Source organism: Dermacentor albipictus, chromosome 5 (genome assembly GCF_038994185.2).
Source record: "Dermacentor albipictus isolate Rhodes 1998 colony chromosome 5, USDA_Dalb.pri_finalv2, whole genome shotgun sequence".
In the NCBI taxonomy this organism is placed as follows: domain Eukaryota; kingdom Metazoa; phylum Arthropoda; class Arachnida; order Ixodida; family Ixodidae; genus Dermacentor; species Dermacentor albipictus.
The window spans coordinates 78,875,509-78,899,852 of record NC_091825.1 but is presented as its reverse complement, the minus strand read 5'-3'; the positions used below and the strand labels follow the sequence as shown (position 1 = coordinate 78,899,852).

At 45.6% G+C, this 24,344-nt stretch overlaps 1 protein-coding gene across 2 annotated transcripts in view; it reads right to left on the bottom strand.

Moving 5' to 3' along the window:
• Positions 1-638: 638 nt before the first annotated feature.
• LOC135921187 (cytochrome P450 3A6-like) overlaps positions 639-24,344 on the bottom strand; it is a 58,868-nt gene continuing 35,162 nt past the window's right edge. For both annotated transcript variants that reach the window (XM_065455498.1, XM_065455497.1), the window contains exons 5-15: positions 24,068-24,164; positions 21,010-21,135; positions 19,895-20,129; positions 18,994-19,133; positions 16,558-16,693; positions 13,654-13,744; positions 13,268-13,376; positions 11,352-11,440; positions 8,786-8,926; positions 4,970-5,135; positions 639-1,103 (exon numbers count right to left, since the gene is read on the bottom strand). In XM_065455498.1, coding sequence (XP_065311570.1) covers positions 1,002-1,103; positions 4,970-5,135; positions 8,786-8,926; positions 11,352-11,440; positions 13,268-13,376; positions 13,654-13,744; positions 16,558-16,693; positions 18,994-19,133; positions 19,895-20,129; positions 21,010-21,135; positions 24,068-24,164 — 1,432 coding nt within the window. In that variant the 3' untranslated portion in view covers positions 639-1,001. The remainder of the gene's footprint in view (positions 1,104-4,969; positions 5,136-8,785; positions 8,927-11,351; positions 11,441-13,267; positions 13,377-13,653; positions 13,745-16,557; positions 16,694-18,993; positions 19,134-19,894; positions 20,130-21,009; positions 21,136-24,067; positions 24,165-24,344) is intronic.

Genomic DNA, 24,344 nt, shown 5'->3' with positions numbered 1-24,344 from the left:
TGCAATTTTTATGTTGTTTTACGTGACCTCTTGCGTCACAGTGGCACGTACCCACCCTCGAGGATTGGGTAAGTATCGTCGCACACCCAGTGGTACGTCTACCAAATGGCGAAATCAAAGAAAATGCAATAAATCAAAGAAACCCTTTGGGTTAGTATATTTCGGAATATGTTTAGGTTTTATGTGGAAATTCCGTTTTATGTTACGCAGCACGTTTACTACGGCCAGTTTACTCGGACTAGTTTGCGGGTAAGCATACAAGGGTGATCGACCCCGTACGCTGGTTTATTTGCAATCGGCGCATTTATTTATTTACTTGTTTATTTATTTATAAATAAATAAATATTTATTTATAAATATAAACTGGGAGGTAAAACAAAGAAGAACTCAAGGGTCAAACTCATTCTGAATACCTCTGTTATGTCGTCTCTCGTAGCCCCCCTCTGCAGCTGAAACCCCACACTGCTACTGCTACAGTTTAGTGAACTTAGCAGCAGCGAATTTTTTTTAGGCTTGCGAACTGGGCGTAGGGACTGCGCGTGTGTCGAAGATATAGCACTGCGTTTTTTTATGCACAAATCTTCGCACCCGTATTTCTTCTCGATAGACTTTTCGTATCACAAACGCTCATGCGCAACGCTGACAGGAACTTTATTGACTCAGCCAGTATCGTACAAAGCAGACACAATGCGAAAGTCGTGCAGACTGATACGTACTTGCACAGTTTCGTTTAAGCATAAGGACTATTGGGAGCATGAAGGTATCTACATTGCCTTCAAGCATTTATAAAAAATTACAAAAAAGTACTCAGCGCACCTTTGGCTGCGCAAACGGACCTTGACGTCCCTAGCTCCTCCCGTTCTTATCAGTGCCGTGCATAACCGTGAGTGCGATCGACGAAATGCCGTGGATAACACGGCAGCTGATATTCGGCTGCAATGAGTGGGTTTATCTAAAGTACGACTAGAGGGGGCAGTGCCCAAGGGAGACGTCGTTTCTTGTCACTTCTTAGAAGCACCATGGTCCTTCAGCGGCACCACCCGGACTACGACGCCTTTCTTGATCTTCAGCACAATTGGATTCATATCGATGGTTGGTGGATCCTGCAACAGAGAACGCGTTTCGTTTATTCGAAGTAAAATAAATTTTAAATTTCAAGATGTGTCCAACATAGGGAAGGTGTGGTTTAATGGCGTCCGGGTTGGGAGCTGTACGCCCCCGGCTACGCCGATGCACTCACTCACGAAAAAAATATTAGTTTGCTTAAAGAAAAGAATTATTACCGACTCGCCCAGCTAGTTACCGTACCAAAAAAAAATGAATACATGGAACGACATTCTATTGATGATAATAACAAAGAGCGCTTTATTATGCGCAAGGAATAGCACGTAGGTGAGAAAAAGAACGCGAGAGAACAGCGACGAACAGTCACGTCGCTTTTAATCATTCCTGATGTTTTGAACAGGCGTCTTTACTAATGACGTCTACCAACTGGTCACGTTGTTACATTGATAATTATTTTAGAAATATTAATACATGGATATAAGGAGATATTTGGTATTGAGGTGGCTGCCCCCTCGTTCTATTCATTGGCCCGTAATCCGCATAGTAGCGATACACCGGTGTCAGCGTAGCAGTTTTTCAGGACAATTTTAACAGACAAGAGTTTTCATTTTTATTTGTTTATTACATACTTCAGATCCAACAGGCGGATTCAAGCAGGATGGACAAAGAAAAAAAAAACATTGACAACATTGCATTCAAGTCACAGAATGCGAAGATTTGATACTTACATTAAGCAAGGCAGTTGTCTACGTCTTATCTACCAGGTGTTTTTTTTTTCTTTACCGTACGGAATTTCTCAAATTTTCCAGTGACAGGTAGCATAATTCTAATCATTCAGCAGCATTACTCAAAGAGGCAGATATTATTTGAGAGAGAAATCGAAATGACTAATTGACAGGTTAAGAAAATTATCTAATATTGTTTTAATTGCTTTATAGCACGCATTGCCATTTACGAATTGTAGCCAATGAGTTCGCGAGCCGATCCACTTCAAAATTATTTTCAGGATGACACTAGTTTCCCGATATTCATTCACAAAGTGTGTGAGGAACTACAAGGGCGTTCCAGTTACTTTTGTGCTTCAATGCATAAACCGGCGGTTTGAAAAAAACGAGGAAGTAAGCGGAACAATAGCATTTTTACCTCAAGTTTCACGGCGCATATCTCGAGACCCGTGCTATTCTTAAAGGTGGTTCTCCGTGGATATGCCTTGCAAACTCACAGGCTACAAATCGTAAATTGCAATATCCGCCATGAAGTAACTAACTACATAAGTTAACTAGTCAATTTCGCATTTCGATTTCTCGTGCCTGTAATCTCTGCCGCTTCCGGTAATCTCGTTGAAGGAGCCCAGTCACGCTATTTTCTACGAACAATTTCTTAAATTATATGCGGTCTTAAAGAAAACACCCCGTACAGGTGATAAAGTCCTCAATGAGCTCAACCTAGCAGCGTTAGTGAAGCGCTAGGGCTACTCCGGACCAAGGGGCTGCGCTAGCCTCAATTTGGTGGATTCGAGAATGTGCTCCAAAGTTGAAGCGTGTTTGTTAGCACGAAGAAGGATACTTGGACTGCTGGCAGTTTCACTCGAGCTGTTGTTTCTGGGACTGAACCATCATTTCCAGCGGAAAAAAAAGAATGCTTGCGGAAGAAATCAGGTAGACAAGAAATAACGGTGTTCCAACGAAGTATTGCAGCAGTGGGCAGGAAAGAAGGCGAGAGGACCACAAAACCTAGCATGCAACCAATTAGCAAAGGGAAAATCAGACATCCACCCGTTCGTAGCAATTGCTACAAAGGAAACCCATACGGGTTCCTGGAAAGAAAAGCCTCGCATGTCTTTCGAGGAATCCGTGCGGGTTTCCTTTGTAGCAATTGCTACGAACGGGTGGATGTCTGATTTTCCCTTTAATAATTACTTCTCTCCACCTTGCGGGGTTCCCCGGAACTATTACGGCTAGCATGCAACCGTTCAAGCCGAATTAACGACCCACTTTCTTCGAGGTAGCAGCTTTTGGCAGGCTCATGCAATAATCCTTTTCCTTTTGTAAGCTGCAATTAATCTGGATATCTATGGTCCATTTGAGGATTTAGGCCCATTCGAGGAAATGGGTAAGGGGAAGAGCGATATGGCTAGTGTTGGCTCACTATGGAGGTTTCATATGAGAAGCTCCATAGTGACTAAAGTGCCTCTTTCACTTGAGCTCACGGTCGCTTCTGGTTCTCGAAGAACGACACCGCCCCGGGCCGGTATTTTTCCTGGAATGCCTTTAGTGCTGCGATTCCCACAGGAGGGATAAACATTTAGAGTCACCTTCCTTGAACGCTCGTTACATTTCATCTGCGGTGGTGATTGCAGGCTGTTAGGGTCATTGCGTTGTCGCCGCTACTTCCATATAGAAACTATGTTTTGCGCAATGGCGTAATCAGTTGTGATCTTGGTTACGAAATCATGTGCATACCGGAATAACCGCTCGAAAACACGGCGAAATAAATGACCAATCAACTAGTCTGTCTTTCAGCTTTAAAATGCTGTTTGTAGGCTTTTTTTCCGGCCCTCTATGGCCTGCAACTCCCGCGCACTTCTCGCTCTGTCTCCCACAACTTCTAGAGCCACCTCGTGGTGCTCCGATGTGTTTTAAAACTTTTCCTTACGAACCACACTGGGTTTCATGACCGTGGGCAGTGCTGCCTGGCTATTGCTTTGCCGAATAGGCGAACCAATCACAGTGAGCACGCGTACCGCCAGATGCAGCACCAACAGATGGCGCTCGCCTCTTCACATTCGCGGCAGGCGGCGGCGCCGGCCGCGCGGCGGTAACAAAACAAAGGTCGCAGTATCGCGCGAAAGGCGAAGCATCGATTGCGATAGCAAATTAGTGGACAGCTCACTGTACGAAGTAAGGATATTGTAATTTTATCGGCCGTATGAACTTTCAAACATAGGCGTACTAGCTAAATTAACAAGCATAGTGGCACGCACACACAAACAAATATGAACACATTTCACTCGATGACCGCGAAAACTCGCTGTCAAAATGCTGTAGTGAGGAAACGCGGCAGCAGCAGCGAGCGGACTGATCTTCTTGCAGCCGTTCGCGTCAACGCGAACTAAGTCGCGAAAATGTAGCACTGCATGGATTCTGTACCTGTCGCAGGCGGCTCTCAAGTTGCAGCAGCCCGGCCGGGAGTGCACGGCCGCCGGGGCCACCCGGAGTAGGACGCGCCCCCTTCTCTACCCTCCCCCCGAAGCCTTGCGCGCGAAGGAAGGCGCGCGCTTCCTCCCCTTTCCCTCTGTTGCGTGCGCGATATTTAGCTGCGATCGCCGTCTCACCCTCACATGCTTTCACTCGCACATGCAGTATACGGCGCGTGGCAACGATTTTGTCACCCTTGGACTTTATGCGGAACCTTACGGCAACACCGACGCCAGAAATGCGCCTGGAATGTCCATATAGTTGCTATCGCAATAAAAGAACCAGAAAGCTCGGCCTGGCGCGTCAGCGCCTGCACGGTAATGAGGAAGTAAACGCTTCTTGGGGATATAATGAATTCGAACGGGGCTGTGTACGTATGCGCATGCTGCTTCCGGAGCCATAATGCATTCAAAGCGTCCGTCAATCAGCAACTCTGCTTAACAAAAGGCTCGGTATAATTTGTGTGCGCCCACGCTTCTGTGCGCGTGCATGCGTGCGTAGGTGTACTCGCGTTTCGACTCTATATGCACTCACGCAAAGCTTCGCTGTGTATAGACTCCAATTCGTTAGATCTGCTGGATTTTTTTTATACTCGCGTTTTTCGGCGTGTGCTCTCATGCAATATTTGAGCGCAGCAGCGCGTCGCTTCCATGCTCTGAAGCAGTAGTGCATGTGAAAACGCTGAGTTTATCTGTGAGCTATCTCACCTTTTCGCTGTTTTCAGTCTTCTCGAACCGGTACTTCCGCAGTATGTGAGCGAATGTGTAGCGCAACTCCATGTAAGCGAAGCGCATTCCGATGCAGTTGCGGGGGCCGTTTCCGAAGCCCTGCCTGGCCATGGAGTTGATCTTCGACTTGTTTTCTGGCAAGAACCTGGTGGTAAATAAGAATATTTGTACAGCATGCTACAGGGAAGGAACCTTCAGCGCTAAAGGCCCGCATTGGGGTAGAAACCTGGTACCTTATCAAAAATAAATGTTATTTTTCAGTGTTGCATATTTTTGTGGTAAGAGCACGTACACATTCACAACTACGCAATGCAGCGAGCCTATCTGGCCACTTAACGCTGAGGCGAACACGTCCGCATCCATGCTTTACGGCAGAGCTGTAAATGGAAAAACAAAACTTATGTAAATATAGTTATGAGCCGTCTATCTGACGGACGAAGAGCAAGTGACTGCAGAAGGAAAGAACGAGCTGTGTTACGGCCCGCCATCTTTGTTGTTGTGGCGCCACTCGTTGCCGCTGAGTAAATCTTGTACATAATACATTTTTGACATTTGCCGGTATATTTTTAGTGGAATTGCGAGGTATATCCGAAGGACACCACGCGGCTTCCCAGTGGGCATCTCGCGGAGTGTGGATTATTCGACATGTCGACTGACAGGCTCATTGGCTCTGTCTCGGCTACCATAGCATTGGTTGTCCCGACTCAACCTCGAGACGCTGGCACCTTCCCGGGTACTGACGCCATGGATATACAAAACTGGTTAACCGAATACGAGCGAGCCAGTAAATATAACCAGAGGCACTCAACCATCATGCTTGCTATTGTCACCTATGCTTAAAGGAAACGGTCCGTGTTTGATTCCAAACACACATGAAGTAACTGACCATTTGGGACACCAGCAAGCAAAAGCTACAGGCGTTCTTCTGGAAGCTAGTCGGGCGCCAGAGAGCCACCAAGAAAGAACTTTCGTGCCGGGCCCAAACATCAACTGAACGAATGTCGTGTACATTCAGGGCGCATTAGGTGTGTCGGCAGGGCGACGACGAAGTGATAGAAGCTGACAAAGTCAAGCACATTCTTAAAAGCATCGCCGATGACACTTTTAACTTACTGGTATATAAGGATTGCTCGACTGTTGAAGACATCGTTAAATAGTGCCGTCTCTTTGAAGAAGCGAAGAACCGTCATGTAACGCAACAATTCATGCAGCTACATAACATCGCCGTAACATAAACGTGTGAGGATTTCCAACCACCTCTTGCATAGCCACAGTTTGTAACAATCGCGTATAAGTCGTCAGAACAAGAGACCACTGGTTATTCGCCTTTCTCTCATTCAGCCGAAATCCTACGTTGCCTATGAACACGTTGATGCCTTCTTCCGCGTGCTCCCCTACTGAGTATGCCCGAGAAGCTATTGCCAATACCGACCATGCACGTCAAGTTGCCCATGCTCAATTTTGCGCGTCCCAGGTCCTCCAGCAATCTCGGTACAATAGCCATCACAGGACTATCCACTTTGCCCCTGCATACTACCCTTGTCCTCCTCCGTGTCTTGCTTTCAGAAAAGCTGCTGTTCCCGTACGCCGGCTCTTATAGAGTGTGCCTTCGAGCGACAGACGTAATATACGAAATGGCTCCATTGTATTCGTCACCATGGGCTCAACTCCGCACCGGTATTGTGCACGTCGTCCACCTGAAACCCTATCCTGCCCCGGACACTGAGTAACTGAGTGTGCAGTGAACGTTTTCCATGGTATCATTTCTGACTGCACCGAGTCGGTGCTTTCAGCACCGTAGGATAATGGTATGAGCCACCTGTCCAGCAGACGAAGTAGTAGCTGCAGTACAGTATTTTGCCTTCTGTATTGGAATAACTGACAACGCTACCTGTGATAACTGTGGTCTCGAGGAGACAGGGATACATCTTGCGCAACTGCCCTCTATACAATTGCAGAGCACGTGCTGGTGGGCGAGTTGGTTATACATGATTACGTGGTTGCGCTCTGTCGTCTTCCTTCGTCCGTCGTTTTATTTGGTGCCTTCGTCGTAATAATGTGCAGAGACAAACGCTCGCGACTGCGCTAACTCCAGTCGACGACATACCATTGTCAGCACAAATCATTGTAGAATACTGACCTCATAAATCACAGCAGCAGAGGGCTGCGAATGCATTGTTGCAGTTCTTACGGACAACAATCCTACACGGGCGACTCCACCACTGATTAGTGTTAAGTGTTATCCTGTGCTGTGATAGCAGTGATTGTGTGCATATGTTCTGTTTCTTTCTCACTTTCTATTTCATTCTTATCTTTGTATGCCCCCTCCACCACCCCCCAGTGTACGGTAGCAAACAGGATTTTTGTTCTGGTTAACACATCTGCCTTTCGTTAATTTCTATCTCTCTCTCTCTCTCTCTCGCTCTTGAGGCAACTTCATTTATTTTGGCGCTGTCAGGTGGCCAGAGGCGATCATTACGCTGCATTTCCCCGGTGCATTACCTTGGGCAGGTCACCCTGTCAATGATAGCCCCCCCCCCCCCCCCCCACGAGAGCAGCAGTGGGGCTGTCAAATGAGGAACCACATAATTCGACACACACACACACACACACACACACACACACACACACACACACACACACACACACACACACACACACACACACACACACACACACACACACACACACACACACACGCACACGCACGCACACGCACACGCACACGCACACACACACACACACACACACACACACACACACACACACACGCTACGCATGCTGTGCAAAAATTGCATACTATGCGCGCGTTCTATGCAAGCGTGCTTCGCTGTGCGAAAAATCGATGTCGCAGGCCATGCGGCACGAATGCTGTGCGAGTGGCGGCGACGCACTCATGCAGCTGCAGCCCTGTTCACAAATTTCTCGGAACGTTGTCACAAAATTACACAATATGTTGTTAACACCATATGCAGGCAGCCAGATGTTGACACGGGCACTGTGCCGTAGTGTGAGTATGTATAGCTACGCTGCTTCTTTCTGAAGTTAGGCTGTGTGATCAGGATTCTAAGAAGATTTCTTTATCTCTTTTCTATGCATGTACGTACATGCATGCGTGTTTGGAATAATGCGTTTGTATGTGTCCCTATGAGAGAGAAAGTGCTTCGTGTGCAGAGGACTGCAGAGCCCCTAACAAATGACTTATGTGGACTGATGTGAGCTGATGTATGCCGGTATAACGTGCATGTCCTGCCGCGGTCCCTAGAGCTTCTGAGCAGATGCTCACATGGGTTCAAAATGATGCAGAGGGCATCTAGGCGACAGCCCGGCAGCTCTCGATGGAACGGTTCCTACGTGCGAAGAAACCATAACCTTAAAAGTAAGTGTGCAAGCATTTTGAAAAGCCAGGGATGGTTAAAATTAGCCCTCTACTGCGGCATCTCTCGTAGACGAGGTATTCCTTTCGGGCATTAAAGTTTAATAATCAACTGATCGAGACAACATACGCCGCGAGGTCAACTCGTGCTTTAATAACATGGTGTGGATTCTGTGCATCCACTCTTCCGAAAAAAGAAATGAGAGGTAACAAATGCAAGTAATCTTCAACATTTGCGGTTATCCTAGTGCCTGTTCCCTGTCTACTGTTGTACTGAATTCGCTTTCTCTGAGATCAGCAAGGGCATAGACTGCCATGGTCAGCCATATCGACCACCACGAGGGTATTGCAAAGGCAAGCTATTACTCGTAAAACAATTGAAATGCACCACTTTGCCGTAGAAATTGTGAAAAACGCACCTTTCCGCATCGAATTCGTCCGGGTGGTCCCAATGGCGAGGGTCTCTGTGAATGTACTCTGTTGCCGCCATGACAGCAGTGCCAGCGGGAATTCGAAACTTTCCATACTCTTTGTCGACGACAGCCTCACGAGTGACGAACCTAGTCACGACAAAAAGCAGTTACAAATGACGATTTTTCAAAGATGATTGCGGTATTGACGCCGGTGCCACAGTAGTGAATTGAAAAGAGCTATTTATCTCGGTCAGTTTCTATCGCCGTTTTGCTGTAAGCATGTGTGCGCGCTTGTCGCTTCACTCTTAGGATCGATGCCAGACTAAAATGTTTGCTCGCTGCAAGGAACCCTTACATAGCAAATTATTGGATACAACCGCGTTGAGGGCTTTTCATGCTGCCTTTATCAACTGTATATGCTAATTATACAACAGAAGCATAAAAACAAGTGGTGGTGTATCTTACAACATTTGTTGCTTCTTGCATAGCTGCTATGCTGAGTCTACGGGGCGTAAATGTTTGACTCAAAACACTCTTGAGTGGTTGTCACGATGTTGTCACAAAATGTTTAAATGTCTTACACAGATGACTGTTTAGTGTAGATTTTTCACTAACTGCCGATGTTTGGCGAATCTTACAGTCTCAGACACTTTTGGAAGACGCGTTAACAAGTGTATCGACATTTCCGTGCGCCCCTTATCGCAGTGTCATAGACGGAATTGCCTTACTGGTTATTTGCATTGACGCCAAAGCCGCAAATTTTCGCTAGGAATCCTTGAATATTTATTTGTAGTTTCGACAAATAGGTGACAGATTGTGACGTTACATCTTCCAGAAAAAAAATAAACGAAGCAAATTCTGTGCGGGCCACAGGATTCGAGCCTGATGCGAGTGTATAAGAACACTGATGATTTTACGCTAGTCGATCAGACCGCCAACGCATATTGCGCACCGACTGCCAGGCCTTCTTATGGCTTGTAACGAAACTAGTGGCATACGTCTCATTACTTCTCCTTTTTGTGGAGACCAGCAATCTGTTTGCAGGTGAGTAAGGGTTACACTTTACGAGGTGGAATGTAATGATTATTTCTACACATAAAACGGGAAATACGCAGAAAAAGCCACGGTGCTGTCAGAACACTGTAATAAAAATAAAAGAACAAAACAATGATGGTGGGCATTGGTATCGTAGCTCGAAAAGCGCAGAGCTCTCAAATGTTGCTTGCATGAGTATCAGAACATTCAAAGAAAGGCGTGTCGATACCATGCTTCTAGACCCTGGCCGGTAGGTTGTCCCTTATCATTTAGATAGGTAAGACAATACCAACGAATGCGTGGGCATAGCAACACGTAGCGCAAAGGTCGCAGCTTTGTCTAGGCTCTTCTCGATGAACCAGTTTCGGCAATGTACTCATTTTACACACGCGACCTGTAGCACGATTCTTCACTACAGCCATGGACTTTCTTTCAATGTACTCTCGAGCTTGACAACTTGAAGAATAACGCTAAGTAGATGAGTGCCGATCTTTTCGTGTCTGTCTGTTCGCTCGCTCGACCAATGAACACGCTTTCAGGACGATATCACTGAAGTGATCGATTGAGAACATGATGCTATGTTCCCTCCTTTTCTCCCCACCGGCCTTTGTAGCTTGTGTGCTCTATTTTACAGTAATTCAATAGCTGGAGTCGTGTTTGCATCTGTGCAGTTATACAGGTACTATCTGACACAATTAAACAGAGCTGCCTAAACGGACACCTTGGCTGCACTCTAGTAGCCTGCAAGTTGTGCTGCTGCTTCGTGTTCGTTTCTGCGCAGTAAAACAAGTTCAGCAGGTATGCAGGGGAGAGGAGAATCTTTATAAGGAACGTGCGAGTGTCGACATGATGCTTCGAATGCTAAAATAAAGCACGCGCTTCCCCTAGCCTAACAAAAAACGCGGAAGGGTGGCACGTATTAAGTGTCACTTGGTCTGCGGTGGAGACAGCAAAAAAAAAAAAGAAAGATACAACCAGTTTCGCAAGGGACATCGCATGGCGATTTTCTTGGACAATTTCTGCGTGAGCGACGTTCTGAAGAGTTCTTGAATGGCCTGGCTACTGCTGATGATGCGTTTCCAGGATAGGACTGTGCTGAGCACCATTTCATTCAACGCGTCTTCAAAATCTACTCCGTTAGACTGTATTGCCTTTCTGGCCGACATGGAGAGCCCATGAGCGCAGCAGTTTGCATCTGCGTCCTAGGATAGTCACTTGACTTCTCAGAGGTCACTTTGTAGTACATCTCTTTACGTTCAACACTCTACTTTTAGGCAGAAACTGTTCTTCTTCAATGAATCAAATGAAAATACAATACCACATGCAAAATTTCAAAGATCTATCGTGATTTATGCCATGAGATTCACATAACATGTTTTTTGAACTCTGGGTCTCAGGTAGTTAGCAAACAGTATAGTGTGGTATACATAAATCATTAAGAGACTACCTTCAGATTGCGCCTATGCATTTAAAACAGAACGCAGCCGCGCGTCTCAGTGAGCAGATGTTTTTTGCATGGATATCATTTAAAACTCACGCGAATGCCGGGGGGTAAAGCCTGATGGTCTCTTGAATGACACTGTTCATATAAGGTAGGTTCTGAACGGTGTTGTAGGTGATGTCTTCCTGTAAAGAAAGCATTTGCATAAGAAAGAAAAAAGTATAAGCTACATAAAAGTACGAGTTATTTAGTTGTAATATGATTCAGTTACATTTTTAGATTTTTTAATAGTGAGCTTTAGCTCGGGGACTTATATCTAAATACATGGGAAAGCAGAAATCTTTTTTCTGAGCAACAACTGCACCAAATTTGATGAGGTCTGTTGCATTTAAAATAAAATGTTATATTCTAGTGCGTGATGGCAAGAAATATTTCATTTTGCCGTCAATTTTTTTAGTAAATATTGTTCAGAATAGCTTATATCTAGAAAACGAAACTCACAACTCTGTAACTCAACAATGACTAATAATATCACAGTTCTGTACACTGCATATAAGACCACATATAAAGCGGGCAAAATTGATGAACTGATGAAATTGAATTGATTGAAATAAATCACTAATACGTGAATAGGAGTTTTCCAAAACCCTTAAAACAAAGTAAGTTATTCCTGTAAGATATGCATTCATACATCAAGTTTGATCGCTTTGGAAGCTTTAACGAATGCTGTTTACAGAATTGCGATATCAGTTCTCGGTTCCAATTTCCATTTTCCAATTAAAATATTTTTTTAAACATTCAGGCCTTATATAGAAATTTCACTTCTACCGTCATTAGAATGCAACTTTATCTCATATATAAAACAAACTTCATTAAATCGGCTCAGCTGTTATCTAAAAAAAACGTATCAGCGTATCCATGTATTTGAATGGGCGGCATCGGGGCTGGGCCTTAGCTAAAGCTTGCTGTTATGCATACGCTGAACATAGTTAACCATTTGTGTTTCTCTACCCTACACCTCCAACAGGAAGTGTTGCAGAAAAAACAAAAATAGTGAATCTTATACCAAACATATTTAAGGAAAAAAAACATGGGGAATAGCTTCTACAACTTGTGCCTCGTTGTCGTTACTGGCCAAACGTGGTAACGTTCCTCGGTAAAATGGTTCGCTGAATTACTGCGCGACTGAACTCATTTATCCATCTAAATATATATTGATGTCATGAAAACAAGATAAAAACCAAGTTAAGGACTCACTTTCCTAGTTCCCGAGTTTCTATTCAACGCATTATGGCGAGCGCGCGAACCAAAATATACATAGTAGTGTTACGCGAAAACTCAAAAATGTCCATGGCACTGCAGTCGGCAAAAGTATCTTCATAAATGTGAGCCGAGTTGACAAAAAAATTCTATCATTTAGCACCATTTGTCGAAAAATGTTTACTTAGTTTTATTGTAATGTTATCGGTTCAGAATTTTTGTTATGCCGAAGAAAGAATGTTCCTTCTTACTCAGTTCGGTAATTATCAAATTCCCAGTTTTTCACGGTCTAATAATGAGCCACACTGTGGAGTGGGAGTGGGACAAACACACACACACACACACACACACACACACACACACACACACACACACACACACACACACACACACACACACACACACACACACACACACGCACGCGCACACACACACACACACACACACACACACACACATTGATTATCTCGTCACCTGTGGGAAGACACACACACACACACGTGTTTGTGTGTGTGTGTGTCTTCCCACAGTTGACAAGATAATCAACGTAGACGAGATTTCGGTCGTCATCATCATCATCATAATCATAATCATCATCATCATATCAGCGCCTGCGAACATTCAAATGGGATATTTGTTGCCCGCTCTGCAAGTTGCGTCATTCCACAGATTTTCCACCTTACTTCTCCAAGCATGACTTCGCGCCCTATGCCAGCGCCACCAGACAAGCGTGAACGCAGCTCAGCACGTACCTCGGGTCCCACGACTGACAACAGCTCTTCCCGCACTTTCTCCTGCACTTCCGGGTGGTGCACAAGCATGTGCGTCACCAGGGCCATAGTGTTACTCGTCGTCTCGAACCTGAACGGGTAAGTAAACGCCGTCAAAGTGCTATACGCGAAGCACATTGGGACATCTTTTTAAAAATTTTTTCGCGTGTGTATCTCGTCACTTGAGGATGGTTATGCCTGATATATACAAACTGCCATTAAGGGCATTTCACGTGGTTTAGACATTTTTCAGGGAACAACAGCAAACGAATATTTCAAGATCGTGCTGTATTGCGTGGTCCTCTATGCGAATAGGGCATTCCTCCAAAATACGAACATCACATGCTATCGTGTATCACGGTGCTTACCCTCCGACAAGAACGACGAAAGCGTTCTGCGTGATGTCATCATCGTCCAATACAGCTTTGTTGAAGACAGACAGGTCGCGTCTTGCATTCACTGCAAAATAAAAGCAAGTCATAATTGGTGCACAAAAAGATAAACATATGTGCGTTATGGGCGCGTAAGGTAAGACCTAATTGCCATGTGGTAGCCCTGAATAAGCCCGTGAATGCATATATAGCAGATACTCCGGCGGCGGTGTGGGATTTTTTGGAGGTGTCACCGCCATTCGTCTTCCGCTTTTAAGCCTTCTTTCTGGACTAGCAACCTTCAGCTGATGGTGAAACTGTCTTGTTTCGACTCGAGACATTCAGTTTCTGGACTCCAAGTATTTAATAATAAAGACATTCTTCCTCTTTGGCGATTGCCTCATTTAACGTTGAAAGGAAAAGCCTGACCATGCAAGAAATTCTGCGAGTTTCCATCGCCCCGTAGAGCTTGTCTCTTGGCGACTAAGTGTGGCATCAATTCCCTTGAACTCGGGCTCATGACGTTCCACCAACATTGAGCATCAGTGAATCTGGGTGGGCGTAGCTGGCGGTGACCTTCTTTCGGATCACCATTGCAGAGACGTGGTGTATAGTTTTCAGTCTGCACGGCTGTGCCTGTTTTTTTTTTTTTTACATAACGCATCGGAGGTTTCAGTAAGGACATTTAAGCCATTTTGAAGAACGAATCAGGAGAGAAAAAAAGAGCTTGGTCTCTTTTTCAGCGAGACATTATTCAAGTACATGCACATGAAAACTGTGAGATAACTGATCACCTTTTGACTTGATTTTGTCTTCATTTGTAACTCAATCCTAATTTATTCATAAACTCATCACTCGGTAACCTGAGGGCAATATTTCATTGAGTATTAGCAGTCACTGAGTGTTCAAGGCAAGCTAACAATATCTTTGAAATATTCGTCCACAATATCTAGCCCACAATACCATCCACAATTCCACGTTTTAACGTTTGCACTGCATCGCTTGAAGGGCCCCTCACCAAGTTCCATAAGAGATTTTGTTTGATACATTGGAAATTATAAAGTGCCATGTACAAAGCTTTCGCCACAAGAATTTTTCAAAATGGTTCGTTATTACAAGGAATAGGAAGGATTGAAATGTCGCGTCATCATGGTGTCATCAGGCGAGCTTCATTTCCAACATGGACACCCTTCTTTTGCCTCGACCACCATAAGCAAGCATTCACGTCCCGAGACCCACCTCCATTTTTTTTTTAATGGGACGCATATCTTCTCCTAGTCAGAGCCAAGGTCCAACGCCAGGCTGTCCAAAGTTAAAGAGACAATCGAACTTGCCAAAGTCGCGATCTGATTATGAGGCACCCCGTAGCGAGGGACTCCGGAGTAATTTGTACCGCCTGGGGTTTTTTAAACATGCACCTGAATCTAAGAACACGGGTGTCTTCGCATTTCGCGCGAAAGAATTCGTCGCCAATGTTTGCGAAGACAGATAGTCATAGGACTGGGACGCCAGCACATCCACTTGGCAAACCTGCTTTTACATTGTGGAAAAAAGCCAGTCAACTCCCCGTTACGAAGCTGTTAAAACTTGTATTAGTTGCCTCCACTAAACCGAGCTCCAAACAATGTCCCCGAAATAACAATCTTTCCATCTTCACTGCAGTGCTGTAGGGAGTAATTGCATAACCTTCACGAAAACACCAGTCCTGTCGTATAACAAATGCGCGTTCTCAATCTAATTGCCAACTTTTCCGTGAGAAGCAGAGCGGCATTCTTCCGGCATTGCACTGGCCTCCGAACAGCGTGCTAACTTTTACAAAGCGCCTGATTGTGCAAGCGCTATCCGCGACGATCACGCGGTCACTGCGTTCCCGTACCAGTCAACTGGACAAAATAGATCTGGACAACAGTTTGCCAAGTTCGCTGGAGAAACTACCTATGCTGTTTTATTACCTATCTCGCAATTACTATTGCGAAAGCAATTATATGGACACTCTAGCCACATTTTTTCCGTCGCTGTCGGCGTCATCGTCGCCGTGAGGCTAGGTATGAGTGAAAGCGCGTGAAGATGAGCCGGCGAACGCGGCTCGATCTAGCGTGCGCGAGGGAGGAACGCGGACCGTGCCCTTTCCTTTCACGCGCGAGGCGAGGGTGGAGGAGCGTTCGTCTCCGTCGGCTGCTAAGGTGCCTCGATGTCCTCCTCGCTCACCGCTCTGTACAGACTGGAGACAACCGCGGCGTCTACTACAGCGTTGGCCGCGCGATACGTGGACGCCGTAGTAGACATCTTTGACGGACGCTGTAGGGAGGCGTTGCCGGAAGGGAGAGAAGAGAGAGAGTCCTCACTCCAGAATTTTCTTAGCGAGTTTCCGCGCTCATCGAGCGAGAGGTTTTCATGTTTACCTGGGCGCGCTTGACACCGGGCTCGTTAACTTAGTTGAACACGTTGGCGGGCTAGCTTGTTTGAATCGATGATAGAATATGTAAGCACGACTGAACAAGGACGTAGAAATAAGCAGACACGCAAACAGAGCGCTGTATCTGTGCGTCTGTTTCTTTCTACGTTCTCGTTGAGTCACGCTTACACATTATATCATTGCTAATTTAGTTAGGAAGCGAATGTTTACAACTTTATACGGCCGATGAAACTATATCGTTACTTCGTACAGCTATTTACTAATTTGCTATCGCAATCGGTGCTTCGCCTTTCGGGCGGAACTGCGAATTTTTATAGTGTTATAATTATGGTCCGATTTAGAGGCTAGAGGAAAGAAAAGAAGCAGTCGTTCAAAGATAAGGTGAGTTCAGCAGGATACGTCTGGCCTTTGATATACCGAATTTTGAGCTCTGAGCATTCTGTAGAAGCATGTCCGTGATACTGCGCGTAGTGGGTGAGCCTTACCACCAGCGGCCTTGTTTTGCAGCAGCTCTTGGTCGTTGTCTTCTCCGGCTGTTAGCTGTGCCGACGTGACGGTGTCCAGGTCGACGTGCGTGTCCTTCGCGTCTATCATTAGCTGCAGCAGGTCTTTCTGGCGAAGCTGTTCGGAGCACAAAAATAGGGGGGGGGGGGGGGGGGGGGAACGTCGAAAAACTTATGAAGTGACGGTAAAGCACAGCTGAGGAAAGCAACGGCGATGCTGATGGAACTGAAAGTGTGCGAAAAGGTAACTTGTAACAAGTGGGAGCAGAATCCACAACCTCCGCATTACGCGTGCGTCGCACTACCAACTGCGCTACGGCAACGGCTAATTCGTCAGCTAACTTGGTTGTTTATGTTTTCTAGATCTAGCCCTAGGAGAGTTAGCCAGCGTCACTCAGAGCCAGGTTGGGCGGATGCGGAACATCCTTTTTATTTTTGCCCGATGACGTCACATAACACGTGATCCTAGGAGAGCAGGCACGCGGTTAATAAACCCTCATATGCTACCTTATGACATCAAGGCAGCCAGATTCGATACGCTCGCAGTGAATAAACAAGAAAGGGGGAACCGAGGGGCTCGATTTTGTTAATCATGACCACACAAAGCCAAGACAATGAAGCCATGCAAGGCAAGCGTTGAGGAAATTAAACGGGGTCGAAAGTGGGATGTAGGAAATAATGAAGAAAAAGGGAATGAAACTGGACGAAAAAGTAAATTGGAGACCAAGCCACAGTCCACCTAAATTTTGTTATTTAAATAAGCAATTCGAATTACCGCGTGTGTAATGTCCCCCTCTCTGAGCAATCCAGTTCAATTATTTGAATGGGCTATCTGCCACAGTATTATTTTTTTAATCATAGTTTCGGAGTGAGGGATGGTGTGGCTACATACAAATTGCATCATGTGTGTCTCGGTGAACATCCATTATTTATAGGCGCACACGCTGCAATTACTTTTCATGCTAAAAGTAAGTATATAGGCCCCGCTCTCAGCTCTAGGGAACGGGCAGCGCTAAGCAATGCTGGTCGCAGAAAACTGTGCCTTATTCAACGGATTCACGTGTACCCTATAGTTAATGAATAATTAGTATAGCTTAATACACTTGCATATTTTACATAGCAGTGATGCATAAAATTCGTTCTTCACTATGACAACTAATTCTACAGTTATACGTTTACGAGAAACTAATGAAGACAAATCTTACTAAGTGAACAAAAAAGTAATACCACGACGAAGTGCTGTTGCTTCAAAAAGTATCAATCAACTTCCTTGATGCCTGATTATGCCTGCGGAAGCACAAATACAAATGAACTAAGCGAAGTGAACCTTATCAGAACATCGGTGTATTTTAGGTAAGCATTGAATTTCTCCTCTATTTCACATATGTACGCAAGATACTTTTCACTGGCACATACTTCAGCTATCTTCAGGAAATTCTAAAGAAAAATTTATGGCATGCGGGAAATCTAGGCTTTCTTATGATGCTGACGTAATCGTAATCGCGTCATGTTTCCGAAGAAACATGATGCAATTGCTCCTGGAGAACCGGAAGTCGACGACACGACGTGTCATCATGACGTAGAGCTAGTGAAGGCGGAGCTTAGCCCCGATCACTTGGCGAACGAATTGAGGAGAAAATGCATGACTATGGAGGAGGATAACTTCCAATCGTCCGTAGCTCTCTTAATATGAGATGCCTCACACAAATTGTCCTGCAAATGATTAGCTTTAGCTGTACCCTACGCGTCTACAAAATTTGTCCAAGCCGTTTCAGGGACCCTTTAATCGTGATGCATGGGCGCGATTCACAGTAGCCGCCGGCAACAGGCATCTGCTTATGCAGCGTTTTGTTTCCATATAGGCGACGCGCGCTACTCTGGCGCCATCTCGTAGCCATCGTCGCCTTAGAGCCCGTCGGGAGCCTAACTACGTTTTTCTTCTCACTCTTTCGCCATACCCTCCTCCTCCGCTTTTCTCCTCGCGCTCTCTTCGCGGTCGCCGTCTTTCATCCACGCTACATTCACTCTTTCATCCGCTTGCTGTGCTCGTTCGCTCGGTTACGAGGACGCCGAGAGACAACGCCGACGCTCTACAGAAACGGACCAATGAGAGCTTCGCTCTAAAGAAACATCACTTTCGCGTGCTGCTCCCGCTGTTCTGAGAAGGCACTCCCAATCGGCACTTCTGTTTCCTTCGGCGTGACGCCGAAGAAAACAGACGTGCTGTTAGGAGGCGCTGGCCGACCTGAAGGTTAGGGGACGCAAGCCACACACTAGCGTCGGAGGACGCAAACGCCATTGTAGGCCCTTCGCGCTCTTCTGTGCTCGGTTTGGGTTGTTTTGTACGCCCAGCGGTCATAGGACCGGCTATAGTTCCCGACAGAATTTTTACTTCCCTCTGGCTCCAAAACTTCATACCGAGGAGTCCTTTTGTCGCTGCATGACGATGCGCTTGCACTTCTCTTGCACGTCGATGAAAGGGTGGACACCGCCGTTCTGATATCGAAGCCAATGAGAATTGATGAACCTGAGAGGCGATTCCCAGGCTGGAAAGGCATCTGCAATCAATAAAAAACGAAAGTGGGGGTGGGAGAATGCACGTGAATAACGAGCACTAGGATGGGCTATGAGAATGAGAACAGACGGGTTTCGCGGCGAGTTTTACTACGCTATAGGTGCCGCAAAGGATGCCGTTTGTGGTAGTCCTTGGCTTGCTGAGAAGCAGCAATGTTATGAAGCACTGTTTTTAATGCGAAGAACTAGCTGCCAGATATTCTTTCTTGTCATCCAGACTCCAGGTAGGCTTAATCGAACACTCCGCGCCTTAAGAACTCCACGTCTTGAGAAATGGTTGGATTCAATTCGCGAATTTCAATATGTGCCTCTAAGTAAGCAGTTAGACGAATATTGGATAAATTTAGTAATTGACGTGTTCTTTGATGAATTGCAATATGTGCCATTAAGTAATAAATTAAAGGGGTGTTGGATAAAATTGCTTAATTATGCTAATAAGTTAATTACGTAGTTCAATTTTTTTAGCAAGTAGTGTCCAACTCTTCGAGAAGTTCAGCTTGAAGCTTAGAATTGTAGCATCGGCCACAGGCGATTTTTAAAGATTCCTCCTTGAATAAATTAAAGCATCGGGTATGAGTGGAACGGCAGCACTTCTCATGAGGAAATACATGATCTCCGCTAGGACCCCGTTAACCTGCAACTGAGACTAGTTTCGAAGGCCAAGTAACATCTGGCCAAGTAACGTCTAGTCGACTTTAGCGGAAAGAGTTCAACGTCCAGCGGACGCGCTTGGCGCCGAACTCACTAAGAATGACGGCGATGAAGGAGAAGGCGCAGCCGAACAGCATTCTGCAGAACAGCAGAAAGCCGTGACGCGGGTGATCCTGCAGGTTGTAATCGATGCCCAAAGCGCTCTTGCAGATCACGTCCAGGGCCAGGGCAGCGTACATCTCGCCCGCTTCGAACTCCTCTCCCGTCTCTGCTTTTTGGCCGATCTTGCAGACCAGCTTCTCGACGGCGGAAATGATGCCCGGAGACATCTGCAGCACCGAACGGTAAATGAGGGGCATCGTCAAAAGCAGCCGGTATTTTTCACAATAACTGACAGTAAAGAGACGAAATACTGTGAGGTCAACCTAATGCACGCCCGGCTTCCTACCTTTCACGGGTGGTATGGGTACGAAGTGGCAATAATGGAGAAATGATGGATGAGGGAGCACTAGTTGCATGCGCATGTGAACATGCGCTGCAAGTCGAAAACCGGTTGCGTAGAGATGTCGATTTGTGGTACTGCAGTAATGTTCTCGTTTCTATCTTTGTCAGTGACGCTTACGGCCATGATCCAAGGATTTTCGTTTCCGAAGTGTTTCTTGAGCTCAGAACGTTCAATGACGTCCAGAAATAATGTCGTACCGAGGGAAAAGGCACTAAAGGTGTTAAACATGGTTTATTGGCATCCACAAGGGCGCAGCTGAATAACATCAACAGCCATGCCATTCTCAATACATAGTACGGCTATATTGCACGAAGAATTTACTTCGCCTTCATTAGCTCATCACTGGCGGAATCCGTCTTCAATGTACTGGACGTTGTTCCGCCTTCTGATTAGTACAGTATCTAAGCGAAAGGCATAAATTCATCACGGTGAGGCTGTGTGCCTTGTTGCAAGTACTAAACGTCTTTATCGCGTAGGTGCACGTTTCTGGGTCGCCTTGTACTCTTTCTTTCTTTCTTTTTTTCTGCGCGGCGGGCATTCCGAAGTCAGCTTCCGTACCAACATGCGGGACAGCAAGTTTTTCAGGGCACCTAAATTGAATGTCCGAGTTTATTCTACCGATGTCAATGAGATCCAGCCCCTGAACCCTAATAATTTACACGAAACCACGCAAGCCGGTGGTTCTCTGCCGCTGGCGCACGCACCATTTTGAGCTTGCTTGTCGTGAACGAAGGGGTGAGCACGCTGCGCACTTCCTTCCAGCGAGTTGAGGTGAGCTGCAGGAGGCCTTTGTTCTGAGGGCTGGGAGGCCTCTTGGCCTGGAACAGGAGCTGAGAGAGAGAAATGAGCGGTTCGCAAAGAAAACATCGCACAAGTAAGAATGTTACGGGTGTGCTAACATACAGCGTTTCACTTGTGAAAGATAATAAGCCTACATGAAGAGGGGGGGGGGGGGAGGGGGTATCTTGATTGGAACAGCTAGGAAAGCCAACCACGATATCAAAGCCAAGATAAAGGGAGCGCGTGTATTGAATTGCTAGCAATCCTGAGGTCGAATGTTTTTCGTTATATTGGCACGTATCTTGCAAACTGTTTTCTTTTTACAGCGCAAGCTGTATATGAATAACCTTCCGTAGTTTTTTGGCGTTTTGGGTTGTCATTTCCTTTTAGGTTGGTTTTTACTGTCGCATTTTTGAATATTTAAATTTATAACGTGAACTACAATAATGGAGAATTTTGAAAGGCGCTTCAATATTGCTGCCGACCACCAAATAAACGCTGACTCAATTGCAGAGAAAAGCAATATTGGTAGTAACTAACTATTAGTTAGTTACTACTGCTATAGTGTGCAACGATCCCCACTACTACCGGTTGAAAGCTTATGTGGCCCAGGTTTAAAGGGTTAGTAACTAAAACGCTGAGGGTCGTCACAAATTCGACGGTTTGACATCATTAGGGCAGTTCGTGGATTTTCTCTGTTTTCTCGCCAACACGGACTAGTGGGTTTTCTACGGTCTGATAGAGTAAGGGGCTGATGTGATGAGGAAACCGCGTTCGTAGCCTATCTGTGAGACAAGTTGTGTCCCAGCTATGTGGCATTGCGTATTTGCCTCTCATCAGTTGACCAATTTAATGCGAACGTGTTTTACTGGGTAAATGTCACTGATTATATGTCGATCTTTCAAAAAATCAGCGAAACCTCACTTAACTGCGTAGCCGAAACTAGTTATGTGCCACAATTCAATGAACGTCTATGATGTGCATCAATGTCACAGAAAAAAATGGCTGTGTTCTTTCGCTCCACTTCAGCAATGCTGGCTCCCCCAAATTTGCATCACTGCGTAGGTGAAAGCAGGCTAGTGCCACAATTGAATTAGCGTCTTTGATGAGAAATTAAGTCACTGCATAGGTGCCACTGGACATATGCTTCTCTTCAGCCAACCTAGCTCATTTCAACTACCATAACTGGGCTTGCGAAACTAGGCGTGTGCAACGCTTCAATGAATTTCCGTGACAAGAATCGGGTTCACTGAACATGGGCCACAAGGTATGTGCACCTCTTTAATAAACCTTGTTGACACCAACTTGTATCGCTAGGTATGAGCCACATTTCAATGTAGTGAAATTGGAAGGAAATCAGTCGAGCAGTCTATTATAGAAAAAAAAAGGCGTTCAGGAAACCGTCGGTATATCGCCATTCCGTGTGCCCTCACGGGTATGCAGGATCATTGATAGTCACATTGGCTATAAGCTGCGGAAAAAAAACGACCTTTTTTTTGTAACTAAACATTGAGAAAAGAAACTTGTTCGAAAAAATGGGCGAGAGTGACGATAATTTTATAGCCAATAGTAGTTTTACGTCCCACGGACGCCGTAGTGGAGGTCTACGGAGAATTTTGCCCAACTGGGGATCTTTAACGTGCGCTACGATGCACACGGGCGTCTTCGCAGTTTGCCTCCATTCAAACTGCAATCTCCGGAGCCGGGGATTAGCCCGCAATTTCGAGCCGAGCATACTAGCGCCTTAGGTACTCGGCTACCCCGAAGGGTGATAGAGTAAGGTTATACAGGCATATGAATGTGATGAGTCCAGGTATGTGCGCAACGAATCCCTAATACTGCCGGTTGAAAGCGTATGTGGCCCAGGTTTGAAGAGTTAGTAACTAAATACCTGAGGGTCATCACAAAGTGACGGTTTGACATCATTAGGGCAGCTCATTGATTTTGTTTGTTTTCTCGCCAACGTGGGCTAATAGGTCGTCTACGGTCTGATAGAGTAAGGGGCTGGTGTGATGATGAAATCGCGTTCGTAGCCTATCGGCGAGACAAGTTGTGTCCCAGGAATGTCGCATTGCTTGTGGGCGTCTCATAAGTTGACCAATTTAACGCGAACGTGTTTTACTGGGTATATGTCACTGATTATATGTCCATCTTTCACGAAATCAATGTAACCTCACTTCTTTAACTGTGTAGCTGCAACTAGGTATGTGCCACAATTCAATGAACGTCTATGGTGCGAGTCAACGTCACTGAAACTCCCTGCGTCTTCTCCGGACCGAATAAAGTTCTTTCACGCATTCACTGACTGAAAAGGTGTCATGTTCTAATACTAGTAGTGACAAACATAGTGAATGCTTTGTCGCATTGATGCGGGCACCGGATAAGGCAAACCATCAAGTCGTCTAAATAGAAAAAGCGTGATTGAGGGCAGTGCTGGGACCGGCGCAAACCCGCGGGCGTTAGGATAACTCCTTGCTCTTCATTCTTCCATTTCAAAGCAGAAAGAAAGCCTACGCAATAAGCTTAATTAGGTGTTTTCGATTATGGTTTATATGTCGACTTTTCATATACACATGGTTTAATATAGTAATATTTGAAAGGTTCGCTAGTTAGTATTATGTGAGGTATAAATAGATTCATAAACTAATATCTAGAGTTGCACCAGGTTACTGTTAACAACTTCTCGTCATCTTTATTCCTTTCGATTGCACCGGCAATTCATAAGATCCTTTATGACATTCACTAATACGCACTGCACATAAGTACCTAGAATGAAAGCAGAAATTACGAATATACTGCCCCACACATGCATATTATTTCTTTCTTTAACGCTATATAGCCCTGATTTATTAACTGTTTGAGATAGGTGGATCTATCTCAGCAGTTGTGCCGCTTGTGTACGTTTACTAAACAACCAAAAGAAAGTAGTGCCAGAATTGCTCATTCAAGCACGGTAAAATTTCCGCGGAGCTAATTACTCACAGCTCGGTCCGTGAAATCTTGGAAATCTTTAACCTGAATGCTCCTCAGCAAATCCAGGTCTGCTACAAGCACCACGGGTCTGTAGCCGTTGAAGTACCTGAAACCAGCGGCACGAGGGCAGTATTTCTACGGCTCTACCCCACAAGGACGAAGTTAGTCAGAGCCCACATAAAGCTCTTGAACGGGCAGAATTGCGGAGGCGCTGCGTATAGAAGAGCAGCCTATTTTGCGCCCCGGAAGGACAGAAAAAAGCGGTGAACCAAATGCTACTAACTAG